Source organism: Ipomoea triloba, chromosome 3 (genome assembly GCF_003576645.1).
Source record: "Ipomoea triloba cultivar NCNSP0323 chromosome 3, ASM357664v1".
Classification (NCBI taxonomy): domain Eukaryota; kingdom Viridiplantae; phylum Streptophyta; class Magnoliopsida; order Solanales; family Convolvulaceae; genus Ipomoea; species Ipomoea triloba.
This window is the reverse complement of record NC_044918.1, coordinates 1,040,904-1,055,593: the sequence shown is the minus strand read 5'-3', so window position 1 is coordinate 1,055,593 and position 14,690 is coordinate 1,040,904. Positions and strand designations below refer to the sequence as shown.

General features: G+C 38.4%; 1 protein-coding gene and 1 long non-coding RNA gene across 2 annotated transcripts; one reads left to right on the top strand and one right to left on the bottom strand.

Moving 5' to 3' along the window:
• Nucleotides 1–519: 519 nt before the first annotated feature.
• Nucleotides 520–5,397, top strand: LOC116014403 (serine carboxypeptidase-like 25). Its single transcript, XM_031254454.1, has 7 exons — nucleotides 520–933; nucleotides 2,190–2,393; nucleotides 3,301–3,476; nucleotides 3,678–4,105; nucleotides 4,613–4,708; nucleotides 4,816–4,921; nucleotides 5,002–5,397. Exons 1-7 carry the CDS (start codon nucleotides 663–665, stop codon nucleotides 5,143–5,145), a joined length of 1,425 nt encoding a protein of 474 aa, XP_031110314.1. The 5' UTR covers nucleotides 520–662; the 3' UTR covers nucleotides 5,146–5,397.
• A 1,928-nt stretch (nucleotides 5,398–7,325) lies between these two features.
• LOC116013268 lies at nucleotides 7,326–12,299 on the bottom strand. Its single transcript, XR_004097231.1, has 2 exons — nucleotides 11,012–12,299; nucleotides 7,326–10,377 (listed from the first exon to the last, which is right to left on the bottom strand). It is a non-coding gene; the product is annotated as an uncharacterized LOC116013268 (long non-coding RNA).
• Between the last annotated feature and the right edge of the window lie 2,391 nt (nucleotides 12,300–14,690).

Genomic DNA, 14,690 nt, shown 5'->3' with positions numbered 1-14,690 from the left:
TCTTAGAATTCTGGGAATCCCTTTTTACACCATTAAAAGGGGTATTTATAGCTCCTGTCATCCTCGAGTCCAAGTCGAGGGCAAGTGATCCGAGCGGTCTTCCATATAGCTCAAATCAACCGGTCACCTCTAGTACCTCTCTCTCAACATCCCAGAATGGAGTTTACATTTAGTTATTAATCATCTCTATTTAGCTTTCAATAGATTTTTTGACTATCAAAATCAGTAGTCACTAATTGAGAATATACACTGAATAAGCTCTGTTCTTGTGTAATAATCACACTAGAAATACCATGTGTGACATACTCTATCAGAAAAATATTGATAAAAATCAAACTTATAATTTTTAAGTACAACAGTTGTCTAGCTGTTTTTTCAGTGTGTCCCTTTGCTTGGATATTAAATAAATAAAAACAAATACATTAAATTTTGATGAAATAAATATTCCATAAACCCAAAAATCAAAGATTATATTTATAGTTTTCTCTCTCTCTCCTATTAAAATCAAGCTGACCATGATAAGCCAGGCAGCTAGCGGCTATATATCACAGTGTTCACAGACAACAAGGGAGTAAAGACTAAACACTCTATCCCCCACCCAGCTTGCACCAACCTAACTACTGCCTTTCATTTCTTTAAAGCTCGCAGCTGCCCACTTCGCCATGAAAATCATGGCGTCTCTTATGTATCTTTCCCTCACTCTTCTGCTACTCCTGCATATTACCGGCAGAGCTGCCGCAACCGTCGAAGAAGAAGCGGCCGCCGCCGCAGCGGACAGGATAGTGTCGCTCCCCGGACAGCCCAAGGTGGCGTTCCGGCAGTACTCCGGGTACGTCACCGTCCACGAAACCGCCGGCCGCGCGCTGTTTTACTGGCTCACGGAAGCCCAGTCTCAACCCCTGTCCAAACCTCTCGTCGTTTGGCTTAATGGAGGTAAGATCTTTAAACTGTTGCTTAAATTTTTAGTTGACCTCTTAACCCAGCTTTTTAGCCATTGCATGATACATAATAATGAGATTTTTTTATATTCTTAATATACTTGCTGCCACTAACAAATGGTGTGGTGCATACTAGGTAAATCCTGTCTTCTAATTTTAGTCGACAATCAATCATAAATACATGAATTTACATAGGTTATCAATAATTGATCAGTTTAAACAAAGAAGATCAACATGGACTGACTCATGTAAATCAAACTTGCTTTTAATTTATGATTACTAAGTAAACAATTTGACAAGATTAGTCGGTCGTGTAACGAGTAGTGGGTCAAGAATGGTTGGGGTGAGGGTAGGGTGGGGGTGTGCTAATAACAGTACGAGCTGGCCTTTCCTAGAAAGACAGAATCATGAGTCCTGACCTAACTACCGATGGGCCAATTACAAACCTCATGAATACGTTCCAACTCTCATGACCCCAGCCTACAACTGCAAAAGAAAAATATATATATATTTTTTAATTTATTAAAAAAAAAGAGAAGAAAATAGATTACCCTTTTTCTACTCCTCTCTCTCTCTCTCATTCTCTATGCATTTATATTTTACATGCAATTGCCAGAGAAAAATGAATGCTTTAAACCAACTACCTCCCCACTTTCAAAAACCACATTTATTTTGTGTTCCTCATCACCCTCATTACAACCTTAACTCCCCCTCTTACCAACCAAACTAAACCAATAATATTATAATGTCTCATTTCCCTCACTCCTAAACTTTACACTTGTGACCAGTTGAACTGTCCATGCAGATAATTATATGCACATTCTCCAACTTAGGAATAAATCAGATTAAGTTGTTATAGCTAACGAGCTCAAACCAAGTCAATAAACAGTCAAATTTAAAATTTTGTGATTACAAGTTAACTATCCAACAATCTCGATAGGAATTTGCCTCCAAAAGTGAAAAACTAGTAGTGGAGATAAGGATATTATATTTCATAATTTGCTTGCACTAACATGGATTGAAATGGGACGGTACTACACATAATGCATGGTATGGGTTATTAGGGAATTATGTATGTAAAATGGAAATGAGAATATTGGTCAAGATTTGGATGAGATCAATCCACAAGAGCTGATCTCAGCCGTCTGATTACGAGCAGAGATTCTTGTGTGGGACCTGGTTTGGTGTAGAATCTAATTGTATAATTTAACGTTACACTAATGTTTCTGTCTTCTTTACCAAAAATATCAGGTCCGGGTTGCTCCTCCGTGGCCTATGGCGCATCCGAAGAAATCGGACCGTTTAGGATAAACAAAACCGCCTCTGGGCTTTACCTCAACAAATTCTCATGGAATACGGAGGTCAACTTGCTCTTCCTCGAAACCCCGGCCGGTGTCGGTTTCTCTTATACCAACCGATCTTCTGATCTTCTCAATACAGGAGACCATCGCACTGGTAATTAACTTAACTCGACTCAGTTATTTTGATTATGTTGTGTTTGATATAATATGATGGTTGATAATAATTGATTAAAAAAAATTGGTCAAATTATAGTTGTAATCATAACCTCATTGCGACCCCCATTTATCTTCATATTTTGTCTGTTTGTTATAATTGTTGGTACGGTTTAGGTTTTAATTGAATTGTGTATTTTGTAGCATCCTAGTAGGTCCTAGATTTTTTGTGTTCTTGTATGACCATCCATTTATTATGTCCATCCGAAGTCCTAATCTTGATCGAACGGACGGTACGTGGTACTCGACTTGACTTTACTCCATCAATCATGGCTATCCTGCCTATCCATAATTCGAAAGGAAAATATTATGGAATATATGTATTTTTATTTTCTATTCTTAATTTTTAGTCACACATATAAAATCTTTGACGTAGACACTTGTATTGAGATTTATTTAAAAAATATAGCTTATCAATACCAGCTACATCAAAGAGTAAAATTTGAGAATTCATCTAGTAGAACTCAATTTATAATGCACAAGAAATAGTAAGTATTCCGTAACTTTTTGTTGATCCTTTAATGTTACATAATTCACAAACCACAAGAAATAAAATGCACTAAACAATATAATATGTTTCACTTACTCAATCGTCTTTTTTTTGAGTCATGAACTATGCCAATTTGGATTATTAGATAAAGTTCATACTGCCAGCAGCTCAAACTAAAATATGCTAATAGGCCCTCTATGAAAAATAAAATTTAGAACTTAGTCGTTAATTACTAAACCAACCATCTAACCAATTTAGCTAGCATTACATTAACTAAATATCATGTTTAGTGATTTTTATCCATTATTGGTTATATGTCAAAATTTTATTGTGTAATGAGGACATTGAATTGTTTCAGCAAAGGACTCGTTGCAGTTTCTAATAAGATGGATGGACCGCTTCCCGTCGTACAAAGGCCGGGATGTGTATCTCACCGGCGAGAGCTACGCCGGCCATTATGTTCCTCAGCTCGCCAGAGAGATTGTGCACTATAATGCGCATTCCAAGCATCCGATAAAGATCAAAGGCTTCATGGTAAATCCAAATGCCATAAATTTACTTCGTTTTCAATTGATTATTTAAGGATTATAAAAACTTGTGTGAGACAGTCTCTTAAGTCCCGATGCGAGTCAGATCAATATAATTTGTGACATATTATGAAAGTAATTTTATGACCTAAATTATGTTGATCTGACCAATTTCACGGATTGATGAATTAACCATATATGAATGCAGGTGGGGAACGCAGTTACAGACAACTACCACGACAACCTGGGAACGGTGACGTACTGGTGGAGCCACGCCATGATCTCCGACAAGACTTACCGGCAGCTGGTGAACACGTGCAACTTCCGGCAACAGAAAGAGTCCAACGAGTGTGAGTCGCTCTACTACTACGCCATGGACCAGGAGTTCGGAAACATCGACCAGTACAACATCTACGCGCCGCCGTGTAACAACTCCGACGGCTCCACACTCGCCGCCGGCGCCACCACCCGCCACCACATGCGCCTTCCCCATCAACCTCGCCGCGCATTCCGGCCATTGTCCGGCTACGACCCCTGCACTGAAAAATACGCTGAAATTTACTACAACCGTCCCGATGTCCAGAAAGCCATGCACGCTAACACCACAAGAATCCCATACAAATGGACAGCCTGCAGGTAATTAATCTTCATCAATCCATTCAAATCTCATGCAAATAATAATCTTAATTAGGATCTGATGTGCATTGTGTTAACCCCGTCTTGTGACTTGATAAAAGATTAGCTTAAGTTACCCATAGTGATCAGTTCAAAGATAATAGTCCAGTTCCACTGAGAGCTAGCTGGTAAAAGATTAGCCTAAGTTACTCATAGTGATCAGTTCAAAGACAATAAATCAACCCCCTGAAAGTAGAACTTGTAACTGAACTTGATTGGAGTTGCACTATAACCAGTAACTACTTGATGTTATTGCGTAAATCTGATATTATCTTGTAACCCTAATTAGTAAAGGACTAGTCTAAGTTATTCATAGTGATCCGTTCAAATCAATAATATGAATATGTTGCTCCCACTAAAAGTGAAACCTGTAATCTTGTGATTAATAAACTTGGTTGGAGTTGCACATATAATCTTAGTCTTATTATCATGGCTGATATAAACCATATGCCCATTTCATTATTACAGTGAAACATTAAACCGGAATTGGAATGATACCGACGATTCAATCCTCCCAATTTACCGAGAGTTGATCGCCGCCGGTTTGAGAATCTGGGTTTTCAGGTAACCTTAATTACATTATATATAAATATCATATTAATGATAAGACAGAACATATCCTTCAATTGTTCTTTGGCATGTTCATTAATCATTGAATGGTTTATTTGCAGTGGCGATGTAGATTCAGTAGTGCCAGTGACAGCAACACGTTATTCTATAGCGCAACTTAAATTGCATGTCACAACTCCCTGGTACCCTTGGTATATCAAAAATCAGGTCAGTACGTCTAAATGTCTGTTTTTTTTTTTAATCTGCCCCGAATAAAAATTTGAAATTTTTTGATGATTTTAAATAAGGTCGGAGGATGGACTGAAGTATACAAAGGGCTAACGTTTGCGACGGTACGAGGAGCTGGACATGAAGTGCCTTTGTTTAAGCCCAGAGCAGCATTGCAGCTTCTGAGATCATTCTTGAGAGGGGAACCTCTTCCCAAATCATAGTATTATCAATTGTTGTTTGTGTGTACTTTAATTTACGGAAAAATTCGTCGTTTCAACTGTTCTTAACGAACAGGATTCTTAATTGGATTGGGGAATAGGTAACATGGAAAGTGTTTTTAAAAATGTTGATTAGCATGTGGAAATAAATTGGAGACTAAATGGGCCGCGTGGGCCCGTCAATTAAAATTCTAACACATGCAATGTGGCCCGCACCCTTGTAAAAATTTGGGAAAAGTCAAAATCATTGATCAACCAGTCAAGACAGATAATCAATAGCCGTGCAGTGTAGGGGCTTTCCTTCTTTTCTTTTTCGTCAATTATTTGTGGGTCGTAACGTTTCTTTGCTCCAATTAAAGTTTGGTACGTGCGAAAGCGACAATTTAACAACTTGTAACACCCCCATCAAATTCTTTGATTTATAAAAAATTTCGTAAATTTAGTGTTTTGGGCTGTTATTGTCCAGCTAATAAGTAACTCCTAAAAGTAATTAAACTTGGAACATTGTAAAATCACTAAATTAATTACTTGACGAACTCAATTAGGGGTTGGCCTCATGCTCGCAGTCATTATCTAAAAGCACATTATACGTGAAGATTGTCTTATAACTCTTGCTAACAAAGAACTTTAAAGAGATAAACCAATCTAGATTATTCATAGCAGATCGGATCAAACTAAAGATATCAATTAACAATCCTCACATAGAGATAAATTTGAATTCTTAATAAAACTGTTATGATCAAGCGCTTACCACTCATGCCAAAAGCTATAGCTAATAGTAAATACACAACTTATTTTCTTACTTATAGACTGTTATCATATTATTCGAGACAATTTGAATTCTGGACTTAACCTTTAGGGACTTTTACTTGTTTCCGCATACAATCTCCCCAGTCACCAGGTACTAGACTTAGCCTTTTTGGGCCATTGCCCAACACAAACTAATTATCCGAGTAACTTAAGTAAACCTGTCATGCCACTCTTGAACGTTATTAGTACATGACCCAGCTTTTAACAAGTCATAACTCTTAAATACGTATGGAAGTTGCTTAACGTAAACTCAAATCCAAACTATTGAATAAATACATCACACGTCATCCCACACATATATCTATTTGGCCAAAAGGGCTAGAACATAAATGTCTTGTTTTGTGTTGCGTCGGCAAACTTAAGCAACAAATATTTTGACAGTTTTACCAATATGTAAAATTAACCCATTAGTGTGAAATCAATTAAACAGGTTAGTTATGTTTCAAAATTGGTCACCCATAATTTATATGCGTCAATATCGTCCCTACAGAATTTGAAAAATAAATTATTTATGGACTATGGTCCTTTATTATTTTGTTCTATATATTTACATTATTTTATTAAATATTAATTAATTAACAATAATATCACATTAAACTAATTAAAGGCTAAGGCCGTGTAAAAAATGTCAATGATAAGACGGGACTATTATGTATTAATCAAAAGAGGTGGCTAAAACGTATTTGAATTCTGAACAACAAGAACTATTGCATTTTTTACAGGTGTTTGGTTGGAAGGAGGGAATTAAGGAGGAAAAGAATTGTAATTCGGTGGAATTGCAATTCAATGAATAAAGTAGGAATTGGAATTACAGTGTTTGGTATGCAGTAATAGGAGTACATGGAATTGAAAGGTAAGAAACGATAAAATGACTAAAATGCCCTTATGTAATAGTAGTAGTAGTAGTAATAATAATAATAATAATAATAATAAGTATACTAATAATAATAATAATAATAATAATTCCTTCAATAATAATAATAATAATAATTCCTTCAAAAACAATAATAATAATAAGTATAATAATAATAATAATAATAATAATAATAATAATTCTTTAAAAAAGAATAATAATAATAATAATTTTTTTAAATTTAAAAAAAAAAGACAAAGGGTATGTGAGGAGGGGCAAAATTGTCTTTACACCAACACAATTGCCCCTCCTCTCCACCGAATTGCAATTCATGGGGGGTACCCCATGTGTTGGTTTTATGACTACGGGGTAGCCAAAGGTAGGCCAACACCACCTTAAAATGAAAATTGGATTGCTGTAAAATAAAATCTATGAATGATAACTCTAGGAACAGAGGACAAAAATGATAAGTAGGAAACCTAATTGATGTTTGGAAACAAGAATGAATTGAAAATCAAAATAGGAGAAAGAAGAAATTGGCTTTGATTAGCCTTTGAATTGATTCTGAAGGGAATGAATCGAATGAATAAGTTTGAAGGGTTAGGGTCCTTTATATAGGTGTAGGACCTGACCCCACAGGAATATAATATTACATCAATAATTCAATACAATAATTCAATAATAATTCAATACAATAATTCAATACAAATAATATTTAATTCGGGGTTGATCTTGGACTGAGCTGTAGTTCTGATTGAGCTTCATGTATGATCTGGATAACCATATATTTTGGGCCTCATATCTTTATGGGCCGTAGTACCATATCCAACATCCAGTCCCTCACTTTCTTGTGGCTCATGAAGTGATGGCATAAGAAAGTAGAAAACAAATACCAAGTCTGTGTTTGCTACGAACATCTTAATAGTCCATGTTGAGCCCCTTGAGTCCGAGTTGAGTATAAGGGGTGTGATTTACGCTGGTTGCCTCGTTAAAAACCTTAGACCAAGAAAAACCCAGTGGGAAAAAAAACTTAGCTAAGGGAAAAAGAGTACAACCATGAGCGCAATCTTTAGGACTTTGAGGGATCTTCTTGAATTGTTTATGGAATCATGTTGCTTCCTTTGGCTGGATCTTCAAATGAGTCTTCTGTCAGGTAACGAGCACGGATCTTGCATTGTATATTGACAAATTTTCAAGGAGTGCAAAGAATGCAAGAACTTATCGGTATGAAGATTGAACATCCAAGGATTCAGGACCAAGTGAAAACTTTCCGAGTTAAGGGTTCAATTTGAGCAATTTGGTGGCAGATAACCCATGGATATTAGCTCACAGTCCTGGATCGGGGAAAACTTCTCCAATCATGAGTTTCCTTTTGCTAAGAAAATACCATTTGCCGAGTAGCGGAAATAATATCGCCTTCGAGCGGTTGAAATAATATCGACCACCGAGGGTGGTATGCATGTTGATCATCGAGAGGTGAGAAAAGATAGTAACCACTAGGGGTGGTATGTATGTGTCGATCACCGAGAGGTGAGAGAATATAGCATTAATAACCGGGGGTGGTATATATGCCAACCATATATCATCCTGCAAAACTTAAAACCACAATAATGCAAACGATGCAATGCATGCCTTTCCTGAATACTTAGTTTTCTATTAATCTTGTTTTCCTAATAGGTTGCAACCTTTCTTATGAACTACTGTCATTGACATTTGCAAAATAAAAGATGAAAGCAAAAAGGTTAAGTGCTGCTTAGATCAACTGCTCAGGTCTCCGTTTCTGTGAGCGCTCCTAACCATCCTCAGCCCGCAGCTGATTACAATTTACCATCCTCCTTCTTTGCCATCCTCGGTCCAAAACCGAACTACTAATTTGCCCACCAATAAGTTTGAATGGTTCCGGTTACCATTCACTTTGACCATACGATCAGAATTTTGTATAATCAACCACCTTCTCTCTAAGGGATAATTTTGTTGTATCCCGACCCTTTTACGATAGATCATTCTAATTTATCATATCATTTAAGTGGCTAGTATACCACCCAAATTTATACTTGTTAAGGAACAAGAATATAAGATACACATGTTGACCGCTAAGAAGCAGGATAGACTCATCGCTGAAAAGCGGTATCAGTGAGAAGCGAAATAGATTCATCGCTGAAAAGCGGCATTGCTAACAAGCGAGATAAATTCATCGCTGAAAAGCGACATCGCTGAGAAGCGGAATAGATTCATCGCTGAAAAGCGGTATAAATTCATCGCTGAAAAGCGGAATAGAAAAAGCGGCATCGCTGAGAAGCGGTATAGATTCATCGCTGAAAAGCGGAACAAATTCATCGCTGAAAAGCGCCATCGCTGAGAAGCGGTATAGATTCATCGCTGAGAAGCGGAATATGTTCATCGCTAAAAAGCGACATCGCTAAGAAGCGGAATAAAAGTATATATTTTCGAGAGGGGTATCCACTTGTTCTGAGTCGCATATCCTCGGAATAAAAATGGGTGAACTCCTTAGGATTTGTATCCCGTACTACAATACGAGTGGAGGACTCCGTAGGGTCCATTTTTCATTCTATAACTTGAATGGAGGACTCCGTAGGGTCCGCTTTCCATTCTATGATTCGAATGGAGGACTCCGTAGGGTCCAATTTCCATTCTACAATTTGAATGGAGGACTCCATATGGTCCAATTTCCATTCTACAGTTTGAATGAAGGACTCCGTAGGGTCTAGGGAAATCCATAGGATCTATTTTTCCACCATATAATTTGAGTGTAATATTTTCACAAAAGAGTTATTAACTCGTAAAAGTATAAATAAATAACTCATTTAATAACTTTTACCTCTCTCAACTTTGATGGAATATCCAATTCATTGCCTGTGTACGAAGGCATCTTTGATGGGTAGATCATCATTTGATAGGAGACTCATTGTTCAGGATTGCTCGCCCGCTATCTCTGGAACTATTCATTCTCCTTTCTTGGTGGGAAGATCGAACACCGTCGCCTTTTATTGTACTTAATTGATGTACTTGATATATTCGACCGGCTGCAAATCTTGGATCTACGCACATCCAATTCCAGGGACTTGTGCAAATCTGACTCTAGGAACCGTACAAATCTGCATTCTGATATATTTGACTGTCTGTAGATCTCAGATCTGTGCAAATCTGATTTTTAGAGAACCACGAAAGTCCACCATTGGAGAACCGTGCAAGTCTGCTTTTCGAGAAACCGTGCAGGTCCATCTCTAGGGAACCATTCAGGTCCATCCCTGAGGAACGATGTAACTCCGACTCTAAGAAATTGTACAAGTCCAATTCCGAGGAATCATTCAAGTCCAACTCCGAGGAACCGTGCAAGTCCAACTCTGGGGAACCATGCAAGTCCAACTCTGGGGAACCGTGCAAGTCCAACTCTGGGGAACCGTGCAAGTCCAACTCTGGGGAACCGTGCAAGTCCGACTCCGTGGAACCGTGCAAGTCCGACTCCGAGGAACCGTGCAAGCTATGCCTTCGAGGATTTGTTATTGCCTTCCTCAATCACTGTTGGGATCTTCGTCTTCGTGGGTTCCCATCTTTTTTTACGAGAACATAGTAGTAGGAACATATGGAGAAGATATTCCATATATTAACATAGTAGTAGGAACATATGGAGAAGATATTCCATATATTATATATTGAATATTACAATATATCTAGGATATATTATATTCAAAAAAAATCTATAGCAGCCTTCGGCTTGTAATGTAATATGTATGTAGTGATCTAGTGGCGCAAGGCCTTTTTTATATTGTATAATATGTAGTATGTAATATATATGTATGTGGTGGAGTATATGATATAATCATATAATATCCGTAAATAATGTAAAAGGTAAAGAAATGATCAATAATACCATTCTACTTTTTCCTAATTATTTCTTTGTCGACAACTTCCCTTTCCTCTTCATCTTTTCTTCCCATCTCTTTCTTGTCATTTTCCTTTTCTTTATTTATTTTTTTATTCTTCCCACTCTCTTTTTTATTTATTTCTTTGTATTTCTTTTGCTTTCCAACCATTCCAACACTGAAAACCAACATGACCATCTTTCTCCTTTCTCTCTTTATATAATAATATTAATGGTGGCTGCCACCTTCTCCACTGACTTGTATATAATAATAATAATAATAATAATAATAATAATAATAATAATAATAATAATAAGTATACCATCAATCCATCATGGCCTCGTCATCATCAATTATTGCACAACTCCATTGTTTCTCTGTCCCTGAACCGCCGCACCATCATCTCACCACAGCTACCGTCACCGGCTCCGACGGTGACGATCGATGGCAGCGACGATGAGATCCAGTGACCCATGTAGCGGCTTGAAGATGATGGTAGCCTTCGGTGTCACTCCACCCAACCAACAACAGCAGCGTCGATCAGCGATGAGGAGATCCAGTGACCTCTGTTATCTGCTTTTCACCCTTCTCAAACTACAGCTACTTTGGCCGAGATTTTTCAATAGCGGAGCGAGCGACGCCTCGATTTACAAGAAAACGATCCTGGGGGCGATGGTGCCGCAGACATGCTGGCTCCGGTTAGTCACCATTTCGACGGTGGCGTAGCAACATGACGGCCTATGGCGGCGGGTGGCGGCTTTGGCTGGAAGGGAGGTCGGCGCAGTGAACACAGCAGCTACGACGGTGAAGTTCCAGCGAGGCAATCCAGGCGGCAACTCCGATGGCGTGGCAGCCCAGCGGTGGATAGCGGATTGGTTTCAGCTATGGCGATTTCAACCCTCTTCTTTCCTTTTTCTTCTTCCCGGCGAGTTCTTACTTCTTAGCGACCTCAGCAACCACGAGCCTCCGGCCTTCTCTCTCTCCGTCGATCGTTTTCCGTGGGTTGAGGCGGTGGTCCGTCAGATCGACGGTAAAGCTTGGTTGATGGCGTAGTAGATATCCGGTTGAAGATGGTGAATCGGCGGCCTTGTGTTCTTCTGGTGATCGGCGGCCGTTGTTAATGATTGATGATGATTGATGAGATGATGATAGTATAATGATAATCATCATGATGATGAATGTCATAGAGGTGATAGTGGTCTGATGGAAATGAGATTACAATTTGAATAAGAAGAGAGGAGTTCAAATCCTAGCTAAGTTTTGATAATTTCTGTTATTGAAGGAGAACACGGCTTTTTGTAGCGTTCCCCACGGACGGCGCTAATGTTGGTTTTATGACTACGGGGTAGCCAAAGGCAGGCCAACACCACCTTAAAATGAAAATTGGATTGCTGTAAAATAAAATAAAATCTATCTACGAATGATAACTCTAGGAATGCTGTAAAATAAAATCTATCTACGAATGATAACTCAAGGAATTGGCTTTGATTAGCCTTTGAATTGATTCTGAAGGGAATGAATCGAATGAATAAGTTTGAAGGGTTAGGGTCCTTTATATAGGTGTAGGACCTGACCCCACAGGAATATAATATTACATCAATAATTCAATACAATAATTCAATACAAATAATATTTAATTCGGGGTTGATCTTGGACTAAGCTGTAATTCTGATTGAGCTTCATGTATGANTTACGAGAACATAGTAGTAGGAACATATGGAGAAGATATTCCATATATTATATATTGAATATTACAATATATCTAGGATATATTATATTCAAAAAAAATCTATAGCAGCCTTCGGCTTGTAATGTAATATGTATGTAGTGATCTAGTGGCGCAAGGCCTTTTTTATATTGTATAATATGTAGTATGTAATATATATGTATGTGGTGGAGTATATGATATAATCATATAATATCCGTAAATAATGTAAAAGGTAAAGAAATGATCAATAATACCATTCTACTTTTTCCTAATTATTTCTTTGTCGACAACTTCCCTTTCCTCTTCATCTTTTCTTCCCATCTCTTTCTTGTCATTTTCCTTTTCTTTATTTATTTTTTTATTCTTCCCACTCTCTTTTTTATTTATTTCTTTGTATTTCTTTTGCTTTCCAACCATTCCAACACTGAAAACCAACATGACCATCTTTCTCCTTTCTCTCTTTATATAATAATATTAATGGTGGCTGCCACCTTCTCCACTGACTTGTATATAATAATAATAATAATAATAATAATAATAATAATAATAATAATAATAATAAGTATACCATCAATCCATCATGGCCTCGTCATCATCAATTATTGCACAACTCCATTGTTTCTCTGTCCCTGAACCGCCGCACCATCATCTCACCACAGCTACCGTCACCGGCTCCGACGGTGACGATCGATGGCAGCGACGATGAGATCCAGTGACCCATGTAGCGGCTTGAAGATGATGGTAGCCTTCGGTGTCACTCCACCCAACCAACAACAGCAGCGTCGATCAGCGATGAGGAGATCCAGTGACCTCTGTTATCTGCTTTTCACCCTTCTCAAACTACAGCTACTTTGGCCGAGATTTTTCAATAGCGGAGCGAGCGACGCCTCGATTTACAAGAAAACGATCCTGGGGGCGATGGTGCCGCAGACATGCTGGCTCCGGTTAGTCACCATTTCGACGGTGGCGTAGCAACATGACGGCCTATGGCGGCGGGTGGCGGCTTTGGCTGGAAGGGAGGTCGGCGCAGTGAACACAGCAGCTACGACGGTGAAGTTCCAGCGAGGCAATCCAGGCGGCAACTCCGATGGCGTGGCAGCCCAGCGGTGGATAGCGGATTGGTTTCAGCTATGGCGATTTCAACCCTCTTCTTTCCTTTTTCTTCTTCCCGGCGAGTTCTTACTTCTTAGCGACCTCAGCAACCACGAGCCTCCGGCCTTCTCTCTCTCCGTCGATCGTTTTCCGTGGGTTGAGGCGGTGGTCCGTCAGATCGACGGTAAAGCTTGGTTGATGGCGTAGTAGATATCCGGTTGAAGATGGTGAATCGGCGGCCTTGTGTTCTTCTGGTGATCGGCGGCCGTTGTTAATGATTGATGATGATTGATGAGATGATGATAGTATAATGATAATCATCATGATGATGAATGTCATAGAGGTGATAGTGGTCTGATGGAAATGAGATTACAATTTGAATAAGAAGAGAGGAGTTCAAATCCTAGCTAAGTTTTGATAATTTCTGTTATTGAAGGAGAACACGGCTTTTTGTAGCGTTCCCCACGGACGGCGCTAATGTTGGTTTTATGACTACGGGGTAGCCAAAGGCAGGCCAACACCACCTTAAAATGAAAATTGGATTGCTGTAAAATAAAATAAAATCTATCTACGAATGATAACTCTAGGAATGCTGTAAAATAAAATCTATCTACGAATGATAACTCAAGGAATTGGCTTTGATTAGCCTTTGAATTGATTCTGAAGGGAATGAATCGAATGAATAAGTTTGAAGGGTTAGGGTCCTTTATATAGGTGTAGGACCTGACCCCACAGGAATATAATATTACATCAATAATTCAATACAATAATTCAATACAAATAATATTTAATTCGGGGTTGATCTTGGACTAAGCTGTAATTCTGATTGAGCTTCATGTATGATCTGGATAACCATATATTTTGGGCCTCATATCTTTATGGGCCGTAGTACCATATCCAACACCATGAATTGCAATTCAGCATTTGGAGGGAATTGCAATTCTGCAGAATTGCAATTCCCCAACCAAACAGTGTAGTTTGGGAATTCACTGAATTGCAATTCAACTTCATCCCAAACTACACTCAACCAAACAGGCCATTAATGTTTTTTTTTTCTTCCCAAAAAAGTTGAATCTCCAACTCAAATGTCTCCCACGCTCCGATAGAGCATCTAGGAGAGGTTGCAAGGGATATAAATCATGATAACTCAGCTGAAAGGCCTTCACTCGCTAGTGAGACTTGATTACTGGTTTTTCTTCTC